Genomic DNA, 23460 nt, shown 5'->3' with positions numbered 1-23460 from the left:
CGTTAAATACCATTATTTGTAAATTCTTCCTTGAAACATTTATTTTGAAGGCACCTGTGAAGCGGAAACGTCCCTCTGCGTGCTGAGTTTTTTTTCTTTTCCCTTTGGCTGTGTGCGTGATGACGTCATCAGAGGAAAAGCAGTTACAGCAACAGAATAAAACAAAAAATATTAAAATCTATCATTTAAACACTTTAATTGCGATAAATTTATAAGTTTAATTTATCATCTGTAAAGTGTTAACTCTTCATTTTAATTATTGTAAATTCTATTTCTATTCTTCTATTTATTAGTCAATAAAATAAAAGTAGTTAAAATATTGTTAGGTGTGTTTTATTTTAATTTTATTTGAATCTCATCTTATTTTAATCTTTGTTTTTACTCGTGGTTCTTAACAGTGTTTCTTTTATATGAAACTAAGCTGCTGTGAACAAGCAACTTCCCTTGTGGGTCATTAAAGTCTGAAACATTATATTTTAATGAATATGAATCATCTCTAATCTGATAAATCTGTGAACTGGAAACACAGAGACAAGTGTTTGAATTGATCCTCAATAAAAACCTTTATTTTAAATAATCTTCATGATCCAGTGAGTGAATAAATAAATGAACACTCCATTATCATAATAAATCCTGAGATAAAACAAATAAACTCCTGATATGTGAAAGCACCGATGGTTTTATTAGAAATGAACCTGATCAAGAGAAAGAGTTGATCTCTGTCTTCATTTCCTGGAAAACAAAAAGCATGAAAATGTGAATGATACGCTGTGATTTCACAAACTTTTTATCTAATATATATTTTAATGAGAAGCTTTCAAACCATTCACGAGTTATATCTGAAGCTAACGAGCTAACAGGCTAACAGGCTAACAGGCTAACAGGTCGTAGGTGTTAGCTGACATTGATTGTGTTCAGTGTTGAAGCTAACAGGCTAACAGGCTAACAGGTCGTAGGTGTTAGCTGACATTGATTGTGCGTTCAGTGTTGACGTGAGTGTCCTGAGAGGCGGGACCAGGTGTGGTCGTACCTGGAGCAGCTCCGCCTTGTTGTGGTGGCTCCTGTGTCTGTAGATGCTCTGGGCCAGCTGAGCGTAGAGCTTCTCCAGAGGCTCCACCTCAGCGCCCTCTGTTTTAGTCACGGCTCTGTTCAGCAGATCCTGACACAACAACAATATGCGTTAAAACACGTTTCATCAAAACCTCACGCGACGTGCGGCGGCTGCAGCTTCATGTTTTCATAGATTAGAAACAGCTTCTACTCTCCAGCCTCTAAACCCGTCACAGCTTCAACCTCCTTCACAGACACATGCACATTAATAATAATCACATTTATTCCACCTGCACTCACTGCACGAGTTCCTCACCCTCAGTTTGTTGTGGTCGACCACCAGCGGCGGCGTCTCATGGCGGAGGACGTCCACGTCCATGGGTCTGTCTCCATTCAGCTGCTGCACGTGATTCTCGGCCGCCATGTTGGATCCCGTCTCTCTGCTTCTGTGTCTCTCTGAGGAGGAAGAGGAGGACGAGATGAGGAGGAGGAGGAGGAGGAGGAGGAGGAGGACATGACGCCTGCTTCCTGTCGTCTGAGACTGAACCTGAACTCAAGTGAATGTTTCGGACTCTGAGACTGAACCTGGTGTCAGAGTTGATGATGGAGCGTCAGGATGTTGCAGCTCTGAGCCTCTTCACACATGATACAAACCTAAGGTGTTCAGGCCCCGCCCCCTGGGCCGGGGGGAGGGGGGGGTCCAGGCTCCGTGTCTGAGCTTCGTCCTCAGGACGTCCAGCGGGAGGTGGAAAGGTTTCACGATGACGCCGTTAGAGCCGCTAACGGAGGAACCAGAACCGTTCATAGATCTGGTTCTGACGCCTCCACTCGACTCAGAGTCCACTTTACTGGACACGGAGCAGGAGGAGGAGGAGGAGCAGGAGGAGGAGGAGGAGGAAGAGAAGGAGGAGACAGGAGGCTTCTTCTTCTTGGGTTTCTGGATGACGCCGGTGCTCCACTTGGACTTTCTCTTATAACGTCTTTTCTTACGAGCTGGAGGGAAGAGGAGTGAGGGGAGGAGGAGGAGGAGGAGGAGAGAGGAGGTGGTTAAAGGAGGAGGAGAGAGGTCCAACCTTTCCTCCACTTCATCTTCTTCTCACAGCTTTTAATTTCCTCTCGTGTCGTGTCCTGTCTGCAGCTCCCTGTTCTCCTCCGTCCACAAGTTCAACGACATCAGCGATAAAAACCTCCGGATTAACTTCTACAATGTATTAATCAGTGTTTTTAAACTGTTTAATGACATTAAATTAATTATTTCACAACATTAACAATGAAATTTAAAATACTAATCTGTAGTTAGAAGTTGCCATAATGTATGTGTGTCTATATATTTGTCTCTGTCTTTGTTTTCATGCCGTAGAACTAAAGTCTGGATGTGAATGTGTCTGGATGTGAATGTGTCTGGATGTGAATGTGTCTGGATGTGAATGTGTCTGGATGTGGATGTGTCTGGATGTGGATGTGTCTGGATGTGAATGTGTCTGGATGTGGATGTGTCTGGATGTGAATGTGTCTGGATGTGAATGTGTCTGGATGTGAATGTGTCTGGATGTGAATGTGTCTGGATGTGAATGTGTCTGGATGTGAATGTGTCTGGATGTGAATGTGTCTGGATGTGAATGTGTCTGGATGTGTGAGGAGTCAGTGCTGCTGAAGCTGGAAGGTTGAGGAGAAGAAGCTCAGACTTACGTCGGGGTCCTGGACTGTTTCTGGGGCTGAAGACGTCGTTCTCCACCGGCTCGACCTCAGTGCTGCTGGACAGAGCTGCTACCAAACAAAAGTCTGTGTGAACATTCATCCAGGTCATGGTTCATCAAAAAAACAAAAGTACAAGTGTCTCAGAACTGGTTCTTGGTTGTTGCAGAAATGCATGAACGTGTGACCAGGCTGAGATGTACTAACACACACTCAGTATTAATATACTTCACTGCACAAATACTCGGTGTGAGGACGGGTTTGTACCCTGGTGGACTGGTAAAGGTCTGACCTCTCTGAGACCGAGACACTCTGATCTCCCTGCACACTGTCTCAAAGTCCTCGTCCAGCTCGTCCCTGATGATGGCTCGTATCGTGTCCTTCAGAGCACACGCTCGGTGGCGGATGTGTCGGTCTGAGAAAGACAAACGCAGCAGAGAGAAATCATGTGAAAGGGACTTTTTGCAGCGAACATCAGATGTTTGTAGATCAGATGTTGTCCTGGCGTCTTTACCCATGGGGTCGTTGTCCGGGTTGTACTCCAGCGCGTTCTGCCAGATGAGGTCTGCGTCCTCCACGAAGTCGCTGACGGTGACGTACTTGTGCTCGTCGATGTTGGCGAGCAGCGTGGACAGATCCATGGGCTTCCTGACCACCAGCAGGTAGTCTGGGACCTGAGGGACACGGGGACAGTTCAGTATGGAGGACTAACGTCCTGTCTCACTACACACGACTCTGCTTCATCGTCCCGGTTTCATTCTCTGAACCGGGTTTGGATTAAAGACGCCTGGACTCCAGCGTGTGTTCACCTCCTCGATGTCGACCGGTTTGATGAAGGCTTTGAAGCGTCGGTCCAGAATCAGACGCTCGGTGACGTTGCGAAGGAAAAGGCGGAGCTCGCGCAGCACGTCCTCCTCCTGCTCCTCCAGGCGGAGGCGCTCCTGCTCCGAGAGCCGGCGAGGGGGAGGCGGGGGAGCCAGAGGGAGGATCTCCATGGTCTGGGTCACTGGGGGAGGAGGAGGAGGATACGACTGTTGAGCTGGTTCAGATCAACATCGTGGGATAACGTGAACAACTGAGTGACATACGTGGCGTTTTCCTGGTGGGCGGAGCCTCGGACGCCTGGTTCAGAATCAGATCCTGGAAGAAGTCGGTCCTCTCCTTCTTGGTGGGGGCCCTGATGGTGTACACCTCCCCGTACTCCTCCCTGAACAGACTCTGGACCTGAGGACAGAAGGAGACGGAGCTCACGGCCGCTGTCGTTTTTTAATCTGACTCCTGATCGCTCTGAGGTCTCAGGTCTCACCTCCGGGTCCAGCTGCTGATGGGGGACGCTGCAGGTGGCGAGGAGGAGGATGGGGGAGAAGGAGGGGATGCTGGCCAGCAGACTGAGGAAGGAGGCCCTCAGCGCCGGCCCTGCCGTCTCCCACCACTGCTGCATGTGCGGGATGTAGAGGATGCTGGGAGACGTCCGTTTGGCTTCGCAGAAAACCTGAGAGGACAGAGAGCGACACGCTGCAGTTCCCTCCCTCCACCAACAGATGTCAGCAGAGCTTCATCCACACCACTCAGTTCATTACAACAAAAAAATCTGACTCAGTCTTCAGAGGTTTAAATGAATCTGAATCTGAGTGTATCTGGTGTTGGAGGCGTCACCTGTGCACAGGCCTCCTCTGGGGAGGTGCTGCTGACTCCAAACAGGACGGCGGAGTCCAGGCTGTGGACGGTGAAACGCTCCAGCGCGTACAGCACCGCTGGGGCCAGGTGGGAGGTTTGACCGGAGCCCGGTCGACCCGCCAGCAGCATCCTGGGCCGGTGAGACGTCGGCTGCTTGACCGCACTCCTGCAGGAGGCGCCAGAGGACGGACAGATTATTACCACAGGGGAAAAAAACACCTTCAACAAGAGAATAAAACGAGAATAAACATCGTCCAGTTGCTCTTTGTTTCCATTGAAACGTGTTTTGCGTCTGGTGATTTCTCATAATTCTCTTAAACTCTCGTCACTTTGAGGAAGACGGATTCAGGTGAACTGGTCACATGACCTCCTGCATCATCTCCAGGGAAATGACAACAAAACTGTTTCCATGGGAACTTTTGTGATAAACTTCTATATCGATACGTCTGAAAAGATGTTTTAGCTTTAGATATGAGAGGTTTTTAGAAATGCAGGTGTTTCATCACGAGTTTGTTTTTGAGATATTTAATAGAGTAAATGTAGAGTCAACATTTCTGTTCTATGATAAATAAGGTTCGTCCAGGTTTCTCTGACTCACCTGGCAAAGTGCAGGAAGCTCCTGGTCTTGGAGGAGGAGGAGGAGGAGGAGGAGGTGGAGATGTTGGAGATGTTGGAGGTGGAGGAGGCGTCGTCCCCGTACGTCAGGCCGTCGTCAGGGAGACCAGGGGTCAGATCTGACATTCAGGAAACACATGAAAACGTCAGGGAGGTTTTTACCGGGACAACAGAAGCGTCTCGGGCTCCGGCGCCGACTCACCCGCCTCCCTCTTCCTCTTCATGCCCTGCTCGGCGTGAGGGAACAGCCTCTGCAGGGCGCCCAGGGTGTCCCGCAGGGCGCCGCCCAGCAGCGGCTGGACCACGGTGGACAGGGGTTTGGCCGGGGAGGCGGCGGAGCGCTGGGCGGCCGGGGACATCTTCCTCATGGCCGCCACGAAGTCGCAGCTGCTGACGGCGATGGAGGAGACGTCCAGCAGGAGCTTCTGGGAGGTGCCGTAGATCTGAGGGTAGCGGCGCCGCAGGGCGCACAGCGCCGCCTCGGTGCACACCGCCCTGATGTCAGCGCCACAGTAACCTGACAAACGACACGCTCAGTGGGGTCAACTCGGCCGCCGGTCACAGGCCGTCACAGAACAATGCTGCTCGTCTTACCGACACATTTCTCTGCCAGCTCGGCCAGAAAGTCGTCAGACGGAGGAGGCTTCCACTGCCGGGTGTGGATCTTCAGGATCTCTTTACGGGCCTGGAACACAAACAGGGACAAAACAACTGAAGTTAGACGGCGCCTAATGTTTGTACTTTATGTTGTAAGATAAATATTAAAAATCACCTCTGAATGTCCAGTTAGAGCCTGGTTATTACTATGTAACGCTGCCAGAACAGATCATTAGTGTTAAAGTGCAGGCAGGTAAATAAAGCTTTCACCTCTCTGTCTGGCAGCCCGAACAGGAACTCCCTGTCGAAGCGTCCGGGCCGTCGCAGCGCCGGGTCGATGGAGTCCAGGCGGTTTGTGGCCCCGATGACCACGACCTCCCCTCGGCTGTCCAGGCCGTCCATCAGAGCCAGGAGCGTCGACACGATGGAGCTGTGGATCTGGTCCTGCCTGCTGGACCGGACCGGGGCCAGGCCGTCGATCTCGTCGAAGAAGATGACGGAGGGACGCATCTGATACGCCTGAGGACGACACGCTCAGCGTCAACACCACATGTGGACGGGGAGGCCTTCGCACGGCCGACCAGCAGGGGGCGGCAGACGCTCTCAGGCTCTTACCTGCTCGAACAGAAGCCTCAGCTGTCGCTCCGACTCGCCCACCCACTTGCTGAGGCAGTCCGCCCCCTTCCTCATGAAGAAGGACACCTTCCTGTTGCCGTGGCTACACTCGTTGGCCAGCGCCCGGGCGACCAGCGTCTTCCCCGTCCCCGGGAGCCCGTAGAACAGACAACCTCTGGACACACAACGCTCACAGTCTGGATCTTAGCGGGAACTTCACACAGACCAGGCGCCTCTCAGCCAATCACAACTCACGCCTTCAACTTATTATATATATATTATAGTGTTGCTGAAGGACATTAGAGGCTTTTTTCTTGTTTGTGTGTTGATCTAAATGATTTTAAAACAGGCTAAAAATGAGTCATATTCAGATTCAGAGTCAGATTAATTATTTGACTTTTTGATTTAACTTTTTTCGCTTTTATCCTTCACCAGCTGGTTCCTCTTTATATATAAAACCCTGTGAATAAGAGCGAGAGTCACCTGGGAGGCTGAATCTTGAAGTTGTCAAAGACCTCGGGGTAGAGAAGAGGGAAGACGACCATCTCCTTCAGCGCTGAGATGTGACCTGACAGACCTCCGATGCTGTCGAAACCCACCTGAGGAGGGAGGGGAGGAAATGAGACGGGGAGGAGGAGGAAGAGGAGGAGGAGGAGGAGGAGGACGGGGTCTGAACTCACAGACTGATCGATGGCCATGGGGTCAATGTCCGCCAGACCTGCTCCTGCTGCCATCTTGTCTCTGCGAGTCCCCAGAAGATCCTCCGACCTCAGGCCGAGTGGACGACAGCTGAAGAGAAGAGAAGAGAAGAGAAGAGAAGAGAAGAGAAGAGAAGAGAAGAGAAGAGAAGAGAAGAGAAGAGAAGAGAAGAGAAGAGAAGAGAAGAGAAGAGAAGAGAAGAGGAGAGAAGAGAAGAGAAGTTAAAGCATCTTATCAATGTATTCATGAAAAGACCAAACTTCATCTAAGCAGGTGAATGTGATGAGAGTTAAACACCAGCTTCATGTTAATGAAAGTTCATTTCACCGTTTCAGACGTTACGTTGACGTTAAATTCATCCTGCACATGCTCAGTACAGTGTCACTGTCTCATACACTTAGAAAAATAAAACATGACGCCTCAGGGAGTAAACGCCTCTTTAAGGTATTTGTCATGTGTGATGGAGCTGGATAAATGTTTAGCAACTTTCTGTATTTGAAGCTGTGTCATAAATACCAGACACTGACCTGCCTGAAGCCTTTTCCTCTTCGTCGTCAGAGTCGTGGTCTTCGTCAGACGGGCTGGACCAGGCGCTCTTAGTGGACCTGGAGGGAGAGATGAAGGAAACAAGTAAGTTTGCTTTTATGACGTTTGCTTGAAGGAGGGAGTCGGTCTGACCTGAAGGCTCGTCTCCGGCTCGTGTTCGGTCCTGACGCGCTGATCCTGAAGGTTCCTCTCAGGAACTCTGATCAACACCAGAGAAAACAGGAACACGCTCAATAACTCTGCCTCTAATCACTATAGTTCAGTTTATTTATTTCAAACATTCACAAGAAAAGAGATGCTTCAACAAGTGAAAAGTAAAAATGAAAATAGTTCCAATAAGTAAAGAAGCAATGACATTAACATGTCATTAATGAATAATAATAATAATAAAGTCATTAGCACCAGCTGAGCACTGACCGCTGCTCGGTCCCTGGTACAGTGATGAGGCTCGACTCAGTTTGGCCTCAAAGCTCTGGTCCATGCTGCTGCTGCTGTCCTCGTCTGCAGTGGTTTCCTGTCGACTGTCTGCATCAGCAACTACACCTAAAAACACCAGAGAAGAAGAAGGAGAAACATGAGCTCCACGTCGTCCTCCTCCTCCTCCTCCTCCTCCGTGTCGGTACAAACCGCTCTCCTCGTCGCTGTCCTTGTTTTCTCTGTGTGACGCCGTCGTTCTCCTCCTCTGAGCTTTAGAGTTGATCTTCTGGATAAAATTAAACAGGATCAGAAACTCAGACTCTGGTTTTATTTCCTTGTTCACATGTTTTTCTGAACTGTTAAATGTGAATGAGTGTATCGTCCTTAGCGTCTAAGCACACGGGTGTCAAACATAAGGCCAACGGACCAAAACGCGGCCGCACCAGAGGGTCTAGTCCGGCCTGCAGCACAAACGTGCAAAAATCTATTTATCAACGAAAATAAGTCCTAATTTATCCAGTTTTATTGAGAGAATTTTGTCAGAACTCGACACTGAGGCCAAATTATACCTCGTATTAAATTTCATCTTTTTAAAGGATGGTTTATCAATGATTTACTTGTTCTTCTTTACACTAAAACAAATGGAAACTTCTGGAGTTGTAGTTATTTACAGGTTATTTACAGGTTATTTATAGGTCATTATTCTGTCACTCTGACCCCTGTGGTCCTACATACATGTGACATGATGAGCCTCCGTCTCATCCCGTGTGAGAGCTGCTATAAAACATTTCCAGTGCTATAAACGCGTAAACATGCGTCAGGCTTTTGGCCTCGGTCCAATGTGGTGGTGGCTGATAGAGCGGTGGTGCTGAGGGAGGGGGGCAGGGTGCAGCCGGGTGCAGCGCCCTCACTTCAGCCTGATAAGAGAGGCAGCGCCCAGACAGCGAGTCTGAGCTCCAATACACCAAGGTTTACAAAGCTCTGAACATTAGCTTCAATATGGGTTTAATGGTGTTTGGAGGTAATTAGACTCATTTCTAACTGTTCACACCAGAGTTTTCTGGTTTAATCTTGTGCTTTAATCTGTGATGTCTCAGGTTCTCAGTCACTCAGGTCATGGATCAGTTTATGTGACTATCTGGTCATTAACAGATGATCTTAGTTAGAAACTAAACTCCCCGCCTGTCATGTACATAGAAGTGAAGACTTTTAACTGTGTTAGTATCTCAAACTCAGGATAAAATATCACTTTAACGTTTATTTCTGTACATTTGGAGCCTGACACTTTAAGATGAGCCACATTCAGCTGAGACCTAAGACACAAACTGATGTACGGCAAAAACAAACCAGGTGAGGACATGAAAATCCAGCCTCATGACACGTTCTGACACAGACACGACCTCAGCGTTCACATGAAAGTCAAGTGGAAACTGTTTAGACGCAGACGACACCAAACGACAGCGTCACTCACTCGGTCTTTGTTGTTGCTGAGTCGTCTCTTCTTCTTCTTCTTCACTCTTTCCGTCCTCTTCAGGGCCGAGCTGCAGAGACAAACCACGTGGACATAAAATAAATCAGTGCTGACCGGAGCTCACACGCAGCCGGCTTCTAAAAAACTCTAAAAACTTACAAACACTCAGTATATTGGTGTCTTGTCGAAATGAGGAAACGTTTCTATAGAATAGTGACACCAGCTGTTTTAGGAAAAAGATGCTCTGGTCTATTATTTAACTGTGTTTATGTGTTTAAATTCAGGTCAAAGTGAAGTGATATAAAAGGAGAGAATGAACAGAAAGAGTAGATGAATGAAGAGAAGTCTTGGTACCAGAATACATTTTAAAATGTGGATGATGTAAGTGACTTTTATCAAAGATACAATTCTCAAAACCTGGAAAACTTTCTGCAGAGGAATTGAGTCTTTAATCCAGGTCTAAAAAGGACAAATCAAAATGATGTGCGTGGAAAAACCGACGTGAAGTCTCTAATGTTCAGACCGAATGGAGTCAGATCCAGACTCTTAAAGTTGGTGTTTTTAACGTGGTCTCACTTGATGCTGAAGCCGTTGGTCATGTTGGGGGCCTGGTATCTCCTGATGGGTTTGGTCGGCCTGGAGCTCCTCCTCAGACCACTCCTCCTGACACCTGCAACGCACATGACCTGGCTTTATTAGGGACACCTGTAAGGTGTAAACAAACACCTGACGCAGCAACACGACCTGCGAACCTCCAGAGGGTTAAGAATGAATGAATGAATGAATGAATACATCAATAAACTACTAATTGAACTGTGTTTATCACTGAGGGTGGAGCTTCTAGTGGTGACATCAAACCACATCAACCTCTGGCTGGAGTTTTTTCCTAATATGGTCGAGGTGTCTTAGACTTAGACTTAGACTTAGACTTTAATGATCCACGAGGGAAATGACTTTGTCACAAACAGCTTTGTCGCACACAAAAGTAAACACTCACAAAACCACAAGAAAGATAAATAAAATGAGACTAAGTAAAAATTAAATAAAAATAAAAAAAAATGTACAGAATTAGCATTAATATACGATATTAATATGAAAATATACAAAAAGTAGTTGGCAAAATAGTGTCCAAGGTGATGTTTGGCCAGTTGCATAGCAACAGTGGTCTCTAGGTGACGGTCCAGTCCCTGGTTGCCACGGTCACCCTACTGTTGCCACGCAGAGCGGCCGTCATGGGCAACAGCCAATCACTGTGATGTCGTATCCTCTTTTTAAAGAGTCAAAAAGTAAAACGAAACTTCCCACAGTTTAATGGACAGTTGAACATACGTCAGCGTTACGTCAGCTACTTAAAAATACAGAAACTATCTGTGAAAGATAATAATTTGTTTCAGTTTGGCTCGAGTCCCGCCCACTAACATGTAGGGGGTGGAGTCAGCCAACAGGGGGAGCTCTACTTGCTTTGGTTTCACTTTAGAGGCGCTGTCATGGCGTGAAAATCGTTTCCCAGTTTGTACATGCTCCTTGCAGAGCCAGCAGGGCTACGACCCCACCTCCAAACACCAGCGCACACACTCCAAACGTAGCCCTGAATCTGTTTTTGTTTGTTTTTTTTCATCCATCTATGGTGAACTCTGTCATCTGTCAATCAACTGGATGAGCTGCACCCATTGGTTGTTGCTGACGTTAGTTCACCCTGGTACGGCCCATTTAATGTCGGCGTCTTACCTGGAGGAGTCTGGAGCCTCTGAGATTTCCTACCAACACAAAAACAAACATCAGCATGATGAACACGAACAGAGAACAACACAACAACGTATTCAAGTTCAGTTTGTGAATTTACTTTTGGATTTAATATGGAAGCTTTGCATGTGTTACTCCACTACACATCAGATAATAATATGGAGATTAATTACAGGAAACATGTGACTTTCTAATGGGCCATATTTAAACCAGTAATGCAGAAAAATACTGTTAAAACACAACTGAGTAAGTTTTAATGAATTAATATGTGATCGTTAATGCTTTTATTTTTACTGGAGCAGGACTTTACTCATAATATTATGTTGTAGCCATTTCACTGACACCACAGTGGACTTGTCTTTAAGTAAATACACATAAAACACAATAAACCTATATACATACATATATATATATATATAGATACAAAACGTGAGTTTAAAAGGGATACAGGGTTCTGTATCTATGTAAATATACACACACCTTGTAAAACAAAACACAAGAAATCTACATTTTAACTGAATTAATTACATATTAATTAATATTTATTGGAGCAGAATTCAGAATTTCATTTTATTTTTTTTTTGTATTTTTCATAATTATTTTTAAAACAAACATTTTGATTTAATTTCTGGTGCTTTTACTGAAACAGTGCATCTGTCTTGAGGTAAATATACACATATTAGGCACAGTCTGAAAATAAATAATAAGCAATAAACTTGAATTTTCAAACTTCTTATTAATAAATTAATTAGATAACGGACGAAATATTTCAGCTGTAAGAAATAAAACACCTGATGATGATGGTCCTTGGTTTCACATCCTCCTCCTCTTCGTTAAATCCCTGAGAAACATGACACATGAAACTCAACGGATGCACTGAAGCTAAGTCTAAGGAGCTAACTTTGTTTCGGAGCCCCAGCGGACCGTGCGGGCCCTTCAGGCCGGCTCACCGTGCTCCTTCTCCGGGTCCCTGTCGGAGCCTGCGTCGGCGTCTCGGAGCCCGCGTCGCCTCTGCCTCGAAGCGTCACCATGGCAACGGCGGCGCACGGACAAGCTAACGGTTTTCACTGTTGGCTTAAAAAGCTACGTTAGCAACCAGCTAAAGGCAGAAACAAACAGCAGAACACGGAGGAAGAAACAGCCCCCGGGTCTTGTGAGGCGAAGCGCCGTGTGCTCAGTGAGCTGAGGCCGAGCTCGAAGTCAAACACGCCCAAAAACTGATAATCTGATGGCTCCGCTCCGACCACTGCGGTCGGTTTACTTTCAAACCGGAGGGTCCTGCCGCCGCCTAGTGACGTCATGGCGTAATGAGCGTCAACAAGGACCAAAACAACAAGTTACATCCAAGTTAAAGAAATCTATCTGTTCAGTCATTTAATTTTTATTTTTTTATTTTTTTTTTGCATTCAACATTTTGTTATTTTAGCTGTTTAGACTAATAAGGGGAACGGCGAAAAAAAAAACACTATTGAGAAGTAAAAACAAAAGATAAAATAAAATAAAATTTACGTAAAAATCGACTAAAACAAAGCATAGCTAAAATATAGTGAAATAAAATAAATAAAAATTAATTCTCGTAAAATAAAATGAGATTAAATTATAAGTAAAAATATTGTAAAATAAAATATTATAATATAAAATGTAATATAATAATAATATAATAGCTGAAAATCTAGTAAAATAAAAACAGCATAGGCATACATTTACATACTTTGTATATGAATATCAAAAAATAAAAATATTTATTTTTACTTTGAAAATACAGACAGATTATTAAAGAAATAATAATTATTACTGTTATATAGGAGGTGTGAAAAAACATAAATCTATGATGTATATTGAAGTAAAGACTGGAGAAGTTGTATTTCAACTTGGAGGTTTAACTTCACAGAACATCATCGTAGTTGAGGCTGAGGTCTTCTGGTTCATTAACTGCAAGGACAAATCACAGTTATTTGCAGTTATTTGTTTCATTACTTTGAACACGCCACAAAAAAAAAGACAGTTCCTCCAACGACCACCAGGCTGTCATCATTTTAAACGCGTATTTCAGAAGAAGCCTCTAGTGGAAATGTGTGGTTCTGCAGTTTCTAGCATTTCACGTGTTGTGTTTTTTGTTTCTGTTTTTAGGGACTAAATAAAAACGCATGTGGTCTATGATGGGACGAACAATGGTTCAGAAGTGCAGGATTCAAATAGGCAAGAACATTAATGAAACATAAAGGCCGGGTCAGTATTTAAAAAGGCAAAGTTTCAGGAGGAAATCTCACAATCAGGTGAAAAGCATTGCATTTTTATTCTAAACAATGATTGAGATTAAGTTATGAAAACCTACTGGTCGTCTTTCTCTTGCAAAATATCAGAAGGAGTGCGCTGACGATCACGAGGCCGACCACAACAGAAGTCCTCACCACAACCCCAGTTAGAGGAAACCCCTCAGAGCTGGGAGGAAACACATCTGAAACACGGACGATATTTAGATTCACAACATTCAATCTATACAATATATTTGCAGTAGATTACAATTTTAATAAGTGCCACAAAATCTGGAGTCTTAGTGGTTTTTGCAAAATCCTTCTTACCCCAGGAATTCTTCACATTCATACCAGATGCAGCATGAATGACTTCACAGCTGTAATCAGACTTGTCTGATCTTTTAATCTCCACATAGTCTCTTCTCTGGAAGGTGTCGTCTTCATTTGGACGAACTCCTGAGGTCACCACTCCGTCCTCTCTGGTTAGAATACGACCGTTTCTCTTGATATTGAGGACGATGTCTTTTGGGTAGAAGCCTGTGGCCAGGCACATCAAAACGACGTTGGTCTCAACTTTGGCGTTTCTCGCAAACACAAACACTTCAGGAGGAGCTGGAAACAGAAAAGATGAGGTGATGTTTGGAGGGAGAGAATCACATGCTTCATTTAACATGGTACTAATTATTTATATCGCTCAGTTTATCAGATTTAACCTGTTGACTTCATGCGTCAAACATCATCTCTACTAATATAATAATGAATATAAAATAATTTCATGCTTTACATACAGGCTTTTCTTGTCTGATTTTCGCCGTAACTCCTGAACTTCCCGAGCCAGTCCATGCACTCGTTCTCCAGGTAGCCTTTGGTGTATTCTTTCAGGACCTGGACATCGTCCCACTTCCTCTTGGTGGGGACAGCTGCATCAGTCGGGGCGACCCAGACTGCGTTGGCATCATCGAAGGACAGGAAGTCTTTTCCATCATAGTTGTACATGTCCATACCACGCTGGAACTGTAGAGAGCCGTCAGGTCCTTCCACACCTTCACAGCCGTGCATCCACTGGAGAACATGGACGTCTGGAACCAAACAAAGCTCATATCTAAAAGGTCCAGAGTGAAATGTGTTTGAGGAGTTTTACAGAGCGGTGGATCTTACCGGTGTCATTCTGTCTCATCCGTTTCATCAGGATGTCGATGTTGACCTTGAACCACTGCTGCTTGCTCCGGCGGGACTGTGTTCCTTTGTCCCAGTACTCTTTAGAAAGTCGCTCTTCCATCCAGAGCTGTTTGGGAACTTTGGTCTGATGCTCACTGTCGTAGTAGTCGATCATCTTGCCGTCCAGCAGACCCATGGCTGTGAACTCGTGGATGCCCTCGAGTCCCACAGGTTTGGAGAGGGCCGTGTAGATGTACGTGAGGGAATGTTTCTCTGAGAATCACACAAAGTTCCTCCTGATTTATAATATAATAAAATCTGCATGAAGAACTAAATGTGACACGATTTCATCCATTCATTATAGATCTGCAGGTCTGACTCTAGATGCATGAAAACTTGTGACTAAAACAAAACTTCACTTCTGTAAAACTGTAGGATGAACCACAGATCATCTATTTTTACTCTGGGTTTAACTCTGTGGCAGTCGTTTCCTTCCTGCATCATTTCAGTCACATGAAGAGTTTTCATAAAATAGTTAAAAAAAGACACAAACACATACATTTAAAGACAATTTTCTCTCGACATTTAAAACGTGTTAAAGTCGTACATCTGTACCTGAACAACAGTCATCTAATTTATTATATTCTGTCACTCTTTTGTTGTAGAGTTGGTGATGCGTATAAATTAAATTCATCTCTTAACTCACCACATGTCACCATCGGTCCGAGGAGGATGAAAACTGAGACCAGAAACATTTTAAACACATAAAACAAACTCTATGATTGTAAAGCTGAGAGACCAACAGGATTCTTCTTCTTCTTCTGTATCGTCTGCTTCTTCCTCAATCTCTCAGTTATTATACAGCTGATGGTGCATTCAGGTCACACCAGGAAATTCAGCTTCTTTAATAAAAACATCAGCGTTTATGATTATTAAAGAGAACGACTCTACAGACCTGGTGTATTTCAGCTCCTCATGTAGATCAGACCAGAAGAGTCTGAAGATTCTCCACTCAGTTCAGTTTGTGATTTTCATCAACCTGCTTTTAAAAGTCATGAGTTTTAAACTGATTATTTAAAGTTGAATCTACAGGAAAACGTGGATCAAGTGAAGGCGTCTGGATTGTTCCTGAAGAGACTCTGGACTGTTGAACTGTTCTTAATGAGGACTGAACAGACAGACTCTCCTCAGAGGATTCACAGTTTGGTTCTGGTGAAAAGTGACAGAAACTGGAGCTCAGTTTATTCTGTCATCTATTAAACTCACACGGGAACCAGAAAGTACAGATGAAGACGAGGAGGACGCAGAAGAAGAGACGTGTTGAGTTTAATCTCAATGACAGACTCTCATTTTGTAACATTTAGACATTTATTTTTTAGTCATAAAGTATAATTAAATTAACAATAAAACACAGCAATAAAAGCAGATATTTACAGTGTTGTAGTATAAGACAGTCCAAACATACACAAGAGATAAAAAAGAAAAACATCAAGCAAATCTAAAATCAGACCTTCAGATATAACAGCTTATACATGGTTTGTCCACAGGGAGCAGTGTTGGGGGCTGAGGATGCTGTGGCCTCCTTCACTCCCTCCTAAAACCCTGGAACTCAACTCCAACTTCTCACTGGGTCCAGTTTCCTCAGGGACAGACCACAAAGAGTCTGAGTGGGTCTCTAACATCCTCAACCACCTGCACCAACACCAGAGTCTCCTCCTGTAACACTCTCTACTACACTAATTAATGCATCAGACCCTCAAACATCAACAACTTATAAACAGTCAGAAAACAGAAATATGGATTGTCATCAACTTTCATAACAACAGTTAAAATGAGAAGTAAAAAAGTAAAAGTAAAAAAGTGCTTTATTCAGTGCGTTTAACACCACCCTGTACTGTGAGTTCCTTGTAACTGAATGTTTGTGGTAACGGCTGATCAGCGTCTACAGCAGCGTTTCTGGATTTACATAATTGAATGGGGGTGTGGTTCATGTGGCTATTTTTAGGTTTTGAGGAAATGAAGGCCACAGCGTCACATATACAGAAGAAGATAAGTGCTTATTCACATGGGACTAGTTTGATCTGGGACCTGTAGTGATTTGTAGTAATGCTGGAGAGTGTCTGTGAGTCTGTGTCTGTAAAACTAACTAAAAGTAAAACTGACACAGCAAATGACCATATATCTGGTAACACGTATGTCCTGTGATGATACTAATCCAGTGCAATTGTCTCTGACCCATTCACCTATTTAGACGATGAAATTATTAGACCAAGTATTTAAGGGTTTATCTGCAAATGTGGAGCTGGATTAAATACTGACATATCAATTATCCATCATAATTTACTAAAGTAACGAACGCTTTCTAAAGTATAAACTGCCCTCTGACATGTGGTGGAGTGAAGCGTAAAGCAGCAGAGGGGTTCAGCACCTTCTCACTGATGGATGGACCTGATGTTTCTGATGAAGTATTTCTGGAGACTTCAGACGTTCGCTGGATCATTTCTGTTCAGGAATTCTCAGCCTCATCGTTGCCACTGTCTGCAGGAGTCAACATCAGAGTAGATTAGTACAGGTCATAATAAAACACGGAGGTCATCAGATTTTTAAACGTCTTCTCTGGAAATGATTCTTTCTTCCATTTTAAACTCCAGGTCATGAAAACAAACTGCAGGATGTTCTCACTGATACTTACCAGGGCTACTAGAAACAGGGGGAGAACGCAACACCAGAGTCAAAGCTGTTGTCGCTGTCCAGAGACCACTTAGACTCTTTGGTTCCTGTGAAGAAAATAAAATGAGTTTAGAACCAAAAAGTCTCTCCAGCTCCTCTTGTTTCACTGAGGATTCACCAGAAGCTAAAGACACAGGTCAGTGTGTCTGACAAAGAAACATCTAGAGATGAATGAAGTCACTTTCTACATGAATGTTTCACTGCACAGACTAAAACTGAACCATGGAATAAAAACTACTGCATCACATTCATGTTCATGAATCCTGCAGAAATATTCTCTCATTTCATCCATTTTACATCAAGACACAATCAGATCAACTCTCATCATCCTCATAGATCTTTACTGAGGAACACACTTACGCTTCAGGAGAGGAATGTACACGCTGTTACCACCTACACACAGAGGAAATATTAGAGCTTTATGATTATTTTTTACATTTATTAGAAATTCTGAAATGATTTCATAACATTAGATGTTTTATTCAGATCTTTACTGCCTCCAATCAGATTTTCACACATTTCCTACAAAAATGCTTCACATAAATAAAAACATGAAACATTACAACAAGAAACCAAATTAATCTAATAAAGACATTTAAAATTGGAGCAGACGAATCAATTGATCAACTGCACTGCACATCTTTTAAAAACAGGGCGATAAGCTTGACCCTCTTGAATCATGATCAATGTTGAGCTGGGATTTTGTTTTCAGAGAAGCAGCTCAGAAGAATCTCACAGGATAAGATGTAACAAAAGGCTGGAGAATGTCGACACTCTCTGACCAATGAGTGGATTTTACCCACAACCCAGAATTCACTAACCCCGGATCTCAACTAGACACTGCAGCACATTTCAGAAGGAACCACACCACTAAAAATAATTATAATTATTAGAATAATTCAATATATTCTCATGTCTTACTTGTGTCTATGAACTTAGATGAAATGATCCGTCCTCCTCCAACAGAGTCAGGATCTAAAACACAGAAACATTCACATTATTTTCATGTTCAGTCTTTCAACACAATCCTGATCTGTTACTGAAATAATGTGGATGTTAAATCATCTTCATCTTCAACAGAGTCAAATGTTTTAGACGTAATAATCTCCTGGAGACAAACTGAGTTCTTGAAACAATCTGAAGCTTTAGAGAAATGAAACACATGTGATCATTTCAACTTTCTACTACATTGATGTCATTCTCATAGGTCTGGAGATCAGCTCCTAGAATCTGTCTCATCAAATCTTTCTGTTAAAGTCACAAGTGGAACTACAACAATACCAACATGAAAATAAATGACAAGATTCAAAGAAATCTCAACTATGGTCCTTGTATCAGAGTGAAAATCTCCTCAGTTGTGACTTTATTAACATGTATAGTTTGAATGTGTTGATGAGGGATGGACTGAGACTGAGAGATTAGACTCTTCTGTCTCTAGGAGATAAAACCTCATGGAGTCCATCAGGAGTCAGTTCTTGATCCATCAATGACTCCACTTCACTCACTTATTCACTGAGAAAACCTTTAAACAACTTCACAAAATGGATTTTCAGACCAGAAAACTATTAATCTGATGGACAAACTACATGTAGAGAACTACATTAGAAAAGACAAGAAAACTACGACAAATGATGAAAACTAGAAAAACTTTCTTACCCCAAACCTTCTCAACACGAAACCTGGATGCAGCATGAATGACTTCACAGCTGTAATTAGACACTTCAGACTGAGGAACGATCACATGGTCTCTTCTCCAGTAGGTTTCACCATGTGTTTTAACTCCTGAAGTCTCCACTCCGTCCTCTTTAGTCAGAACACAGAGATTCTTCTTAATGTTCAGGACGATGTCTGATGTGTTGAAGCCTCTGGTTCTACATGTTAATATTATGTCATTATCAATATCGATGATACTCATCTCCACCTCAAGTTGATCTGGAAGCAGAAAAGATGAGGTGATGTTTGGAGGGAGGCTACGTAGCAGCATGATACAGACCAATGTCACCACATGTGATCAGTTTATAACACTGACGTCCTCATAATGAACTCCATCAGTCTTCTTGTAGAGTCACATTTACACTTTGAACATTGAACAGATTCATCTCGATGTAAATAACATGAACACATGAATTAAATACATGTGGTCTGTGTTTAAATCCAGCCAATAAATTCATGAGACATTCATTCAATTAATTTCTGCTTTAATTATCTTTTATCTGTACATTTTATCCCAGTTTCTGATGTTCTTTTACTCACAGAGTTTAATATTTTAACCTTTAACTTCCTTCAGTCCCTAAGAACTGAAGAAGATATTCGGATGAAACGTCTTCTGTAAACTTTACTAGTTCAGTCGCTTTTTAAACATCTTTTCATTTCTATTCATTAGTGAATCAACTGTTGTTAAACATAATGAACACAAGGTGGCAGTATCTCTAATAATAAGGCTCTTTTATGCAGGTCGTTAGTTGGACAATAACTAGAGTTAAAGATGTGATAGAATAAAGTTTAGTAGTGGTGTGTGATACTGAATATTTTAAATACAGGCCAGTATCAGCGACACCGATACTTTTCATTGAATAAGGTGGAACTGGATGCGTCATTGAAGTGTGAGTGTTTTGTGTGATGTTTCCCTTTTTTATCATTATTAAATAGTTAAAACCCAGGACAGAATTAGGACAAAGTTTATAATTAAATAGAAAAAGCTTTATTATCAAATGTTTTTCAGAAAAATCTTAAATAAAAAGTGCACAGAAACCAGTAAACAAATTAAAACAAGTACTGTTGAGAAACTATAGGGCAATAATATTCAATAAATTCTGAGTCATATTATATTCAATACATGTGTTTAAATTCCAGTAAATGAGTCTGTTCTGCGCATGTGCGGTACTTTCCTGTTTGCCGAAACCGCAGCATTGCAACAAAATTGGAACTTAAAGTAAAGAATCGATCTATAGAATTTATTCTAAATAATTTTAGTCATTTCTCCTCGTCTGTGTTTCCATCGTCCTTTAATAATCGTCCATGTGAAACCATGCAGAGGTTTAGTATTTTAATTTCCATCTCCGTGTGTGTGAGTGGAATAAAGGCTCCAGCACTAAACCCAGAAACACCTTCATCAACTTCTATCACAGTAAACGACACTAAACATGAACCAGTTTACATGACTAAAACTCAACAAAGGAGTCACCTACAACAACTAATTCACCTAAAACTACTTTAAATGTTCAACAGCGGAAATGATTTAGTTTCGTTTTTACCTCGACTTTAATCAAAGGTTCATAAAACAGTGACTTACCGCTGTTTACCGTCACTACTGTCCCCAGAAGAACTACAAACACCAGCAGGAACATGTTGAATGTAAAACTGATCCTGTTCTCATTTTAAACTTAGTTTTATCCACTTTTCGATCGTGTTTATTTCTCTCCGTCTCAGTCTGATATCAACCAACTTCCTGTTCTCCACGGAAATGACGTCAGAGTGAAGTGTAATTTAGTGCAGTTCATCGAGTGGCCGCTTGAGGCTCCAGAGAGAACGAATCCCCATAAACCTCCATGTTAAAGAGACCAACTTTATATTAAACATGTTTACAGCCTGATACAGAAACTACGGGTTTGGTCTCAATAGTTTATTTCACTATTCATGAAAACCTGACGGGGCGGGGTCTTAAGAAATTACTGTTTAAAGTAAACTAATATAAAATGTATTAACTCTCTGGTTCCTCTGATTATCATCATAATAATTACTCCAATGTGATTATGTCACAATAAATAGAAAATCCTATAAAACAGGAGATTGAAGTATTTTACATTTGATTTAACATCTGATACAGAGTAACTCACATTATAACAATACTCTATAAAATTAATATATAGTTATCAGAGCATTATAGTCATAGAATAACAGAAGTTGACATGTTCACTGTTAAACCACTTCATGGAAGGTGTAGTTTTTATTTCACGGTTAGAAAAGACATTATTCTCTCTCTCTTCTAACTGTGAAAACAATAGAAAAAAAACACTAAAGTCACGATTTCATCGCCCCTCAGAATTATCTACATAAATATATAAATATAACACTTTTTCCTTTCATTCCTTCATAAAACCATTCTTACATCTGTGAGGGCTGACACCTGAGTGGGACGTCCCGCCCCTCCAGGTGAGGGAGGCGCTTTCCCCCTTTATAAGCTCAGGTGTGCACAATTACTGCCTCTGCGTTTGGGGCCTCTGAATGTCAGGCAAAGAGTCTGCGTTTCACTGCCAGTCACCCCACCTGGGCCAGCTCCAGCAGTAATCCTGCTGACGGATTTGGTGCCAGGCTGCTGCTTTGTCGGGATGAACGTAACCAGGCTGCAGCATCAGGACTGATTATAAGCAGCCATTTGGTTAAAGGACTGGGAAACTCTCACCTTTCTGACTCACATTCATACTGTTCAACTGCTTGTAGTTTCATCCCTGATGTCTATATATTATACACATTGTTTTAATGGTTGATGGCTGTGAACAAACTGACTTTTTACTACATTTTGTTTTGTCTTTTGTTCTAGGCAGAGGGAGGACCTGCGGGGAGTATGCGTGGGATACACACACACATCGCATGCATGATGGCAGGTTTGCAGTGCAGTGGTCACTTTATTGGTGTATAGAGTCGCCCTTTCTGTTGCTTTCCTCACGGTGTAAACACATGGTGGTTGTTGGGTTTGGCGATAGAATCTTCCTGCAGTGAGTACCCTGTCTAGTACCTTTTAAAATTAAAATTATAACCATCTGTTTCTGTTTTCATTTATTTCATTTTTGCAAATAAATGTTATTATTCCTTGACTGCACGACTACGGCTCTTCTTACCTGTAAAATTTGCTTGTGTCAATTGTCCAGCAATTGTGGCCTCTGTTGGTACTTTTTGATACCTGTTCCTCATTGTATTGACTGGACTTGGTCACACATCCAACACTTCATTAACACCTTCAACATTTCTATTTGAACCTCATTATATTACTATTTGTTCAATTTAATGAAATCAAATATAAACTTGATGAAATGTAACAACAGAAACCAGAAAATAAAAGTTCATGTTCCCTGAGAGCAGCTGGTTTTTGATTTCTTCATTCGTCAGTGAGGTTATGTGTCTGCATGATGTTACAGTTGTGCTCAAAAGTTTACAAACCCTTCAGAATCTTTCTTGGTCTTTTTTCAGAGTATGAATGATGACACAAAAACTTTTTCCACTCATGCTTAGTGGTTGGGTGAAGCCATTTAATGATTAACAAACTTTCTATTTTTAAATCATAATGACAACAAAAAACATCCAAATGACCCTGATGAAACGTAGCACAGTTCTTAATACCGTGTGTTGTCCCATCTAACATCAGTGACAGCTTGAAGTGTCTGTGGCAGCTGTGGATGAGGCTCTTTATCTTCTCAGATGGTGAAGCTGCCCATTCTTCTTGGCAAAAAGCCTCCAGTTCCTGTAAATTCCTGGGCTGTTGCATGAACTGCGCGCTAGAGATCAACCCAGAGCGGCTCAATGATACTGAGGTCAGGAGACTGAGATGATCACTCCAGAACCTTCCCTTTGTTCTGCTGTAGCCAATCACAGCTCGACTTGGCCTCGTGTTTTGGATCATTGTCACGTTGGAACATCTAAGTACGTCCATGTGCAGCTTCTGGGCTGATGAGCCCATATTTGCCTCCAGTATTTGCTGGTAACGTGCTGCATTCATCTTTTCATCTTGCCTTTGTAGCTCACACATCCCTGAAACATCAGCGATCCACCTCCGTGCTTTACAGAAGGAATGGTGTTCCTTCCATCACAGGCCTTGTTGACACGTCTCCAAATGTAGCGTTTATGCTTGTGGCCAAAAAGTTTAATTTTGGTCTCATCACTCCAAAGTTTTGAGCTTGTCTCTGTGCTGTTTGCTGTATTGTAGGCGAGATACTTCGTGGCATTTGCGCAGTAATGTCTTTCTTCTGGAGACTCGACCATGCAGCTCATGCAGGATAATGCGTATTTCATGCTCCATAACCGCTGCACTGGTGTGTGACCCCGCAACAAAAACATCCAAGAAAGCCGGTCGCAGAAGAAGAAGAAGGGAAACGGAGTCGGTAGAAGAACCGTCTGAGGGATAGCGCCATCTATCTGCACCAGAAGTAGCACAAAACATTACATAGGAGATTAAAAGAGCTGAACTATTTTCCCTGT

The 23460-nt window shown here is 42.8% G+C and overlaps 3 protein-coding genes across 13 annotated transcripts in view; all 3 read right to left on the bottom strand.

Moving 5' to 3' along the window:
• Positions 1-661: 661 nt before the first annotated feature.
• On the bottom strand, positions 662-12433 carry LOC125019919 (ATPase family AAA domain-containing protein 2-like). Of its 11 annotated transcripts, none has more exons than XM_047605038.1 (27): positions 12076-12433; positions 11917-11966; positions 11111-11139; positions 9959-10052; positions 9383-9452; positions 8122-8194; positions 7897-8037; positions 7627-7693; positions 7476-7553; positions 6930-7038; positions 6733-6848; positions 6250-6424; positions 5905-6153; positions 5632-5722; positions 5240-5554; positions 5021-5156; positions 4402-4588; positions 4052-4237; positions 3834-3969; positions 3555-3751; positions 3260-3419; positions 3038-3160; positions 2740-2817; positions 1705-2043; positions 1367-1506; positions 1031-1159; positions 662-732 (listed from the first exon to the last, which is right to left on the bottom strand). In XM_047605038.1, exons 1-27 carry the CDS (start codon positions 12154-12156, stop codon positions 700-702), a joined length of 3582 nt encoding a protein of 1193 aa, XP_047460994.1. In that variant the 5' UTR covers positions 12157-12433; the 3' UTR covers positions 662-699. The 11 variants fall into 11 exon arrangements, with proteins under 11 accessions (XP_047460994.1, XP_047460992.1, XP_047460993.1 ...); XM_047605036.1 differs by having other exon boundaries at positions 8122-8197; positions 12076-12432; XM_047605037.1 differs by having other exon boundaries at positions 2740-2814; positions 8122-8197; positions 12076-12432.
• A 562-nt stretch (positions 12434-12995) lies between these two features.
• LOC125019935 (H-2 class I histocompatibility antigen, Q10 alpha chain-like) lies at positions 12996-20733 on the bottom strand. Its single transcript, XM_047605089.1, has 6 exons — positions 20561-20733; positions 14539-14811; positions 14169-14459; positions 13708-13992; positions 13461-13583; positions 12996-13057 (listed from the first exon to the last, which is right to left on the bottom strand). Exons 1-6 carry the CDS (start codon positions 20613-20615, stop codon positions 13011-13013), a joined length of 1074 nt encoding a protein of 357 aa, XP_047461045.1. The 5' UTR covers positions 20616-20733; the 3' UTR covers positions 12996-13010.
• Positions 15848-23460, bottom strand: part of LOC125019937 (H-2 class I histocompatibility antigen, L-D alpha chain-like) — a 28546-nt gene continuing 20933 nt past the window's right edge. Inside the window, exons 6-7 of the transcript XR_007114144.1 lie at positions 17231-17315; positions 15848-17076 (exon numbers count right to left, since the gene is read on the bottom strand). The gene's annotated coding sequence lies outside the window, so the exon portion shown is untranslated. The remainder of the gene's footprint in view (positions 17077-17230; positions 17316-23460) is intronic.

This window comes from Mugil cephalus, chromosome 14, assembly GCF_022458985.1.
Source record: "Mugil cephalus isolate CIBA_MC_2020 chromosome 14, CIBA_Mcephalus_1.1, whole genome shotgun sequence".
NCBI lineage: Eukaryota > Metazoa > Chordata > Actinopteri > Mugiliformes > Mugilidae > Mugil > Mugil cephalus.
The sequence above is the reverse complement of the archived record's forward strand: the minus strand, read 5'-3'. Positions and strand labels throughout refer to the sequence as shown.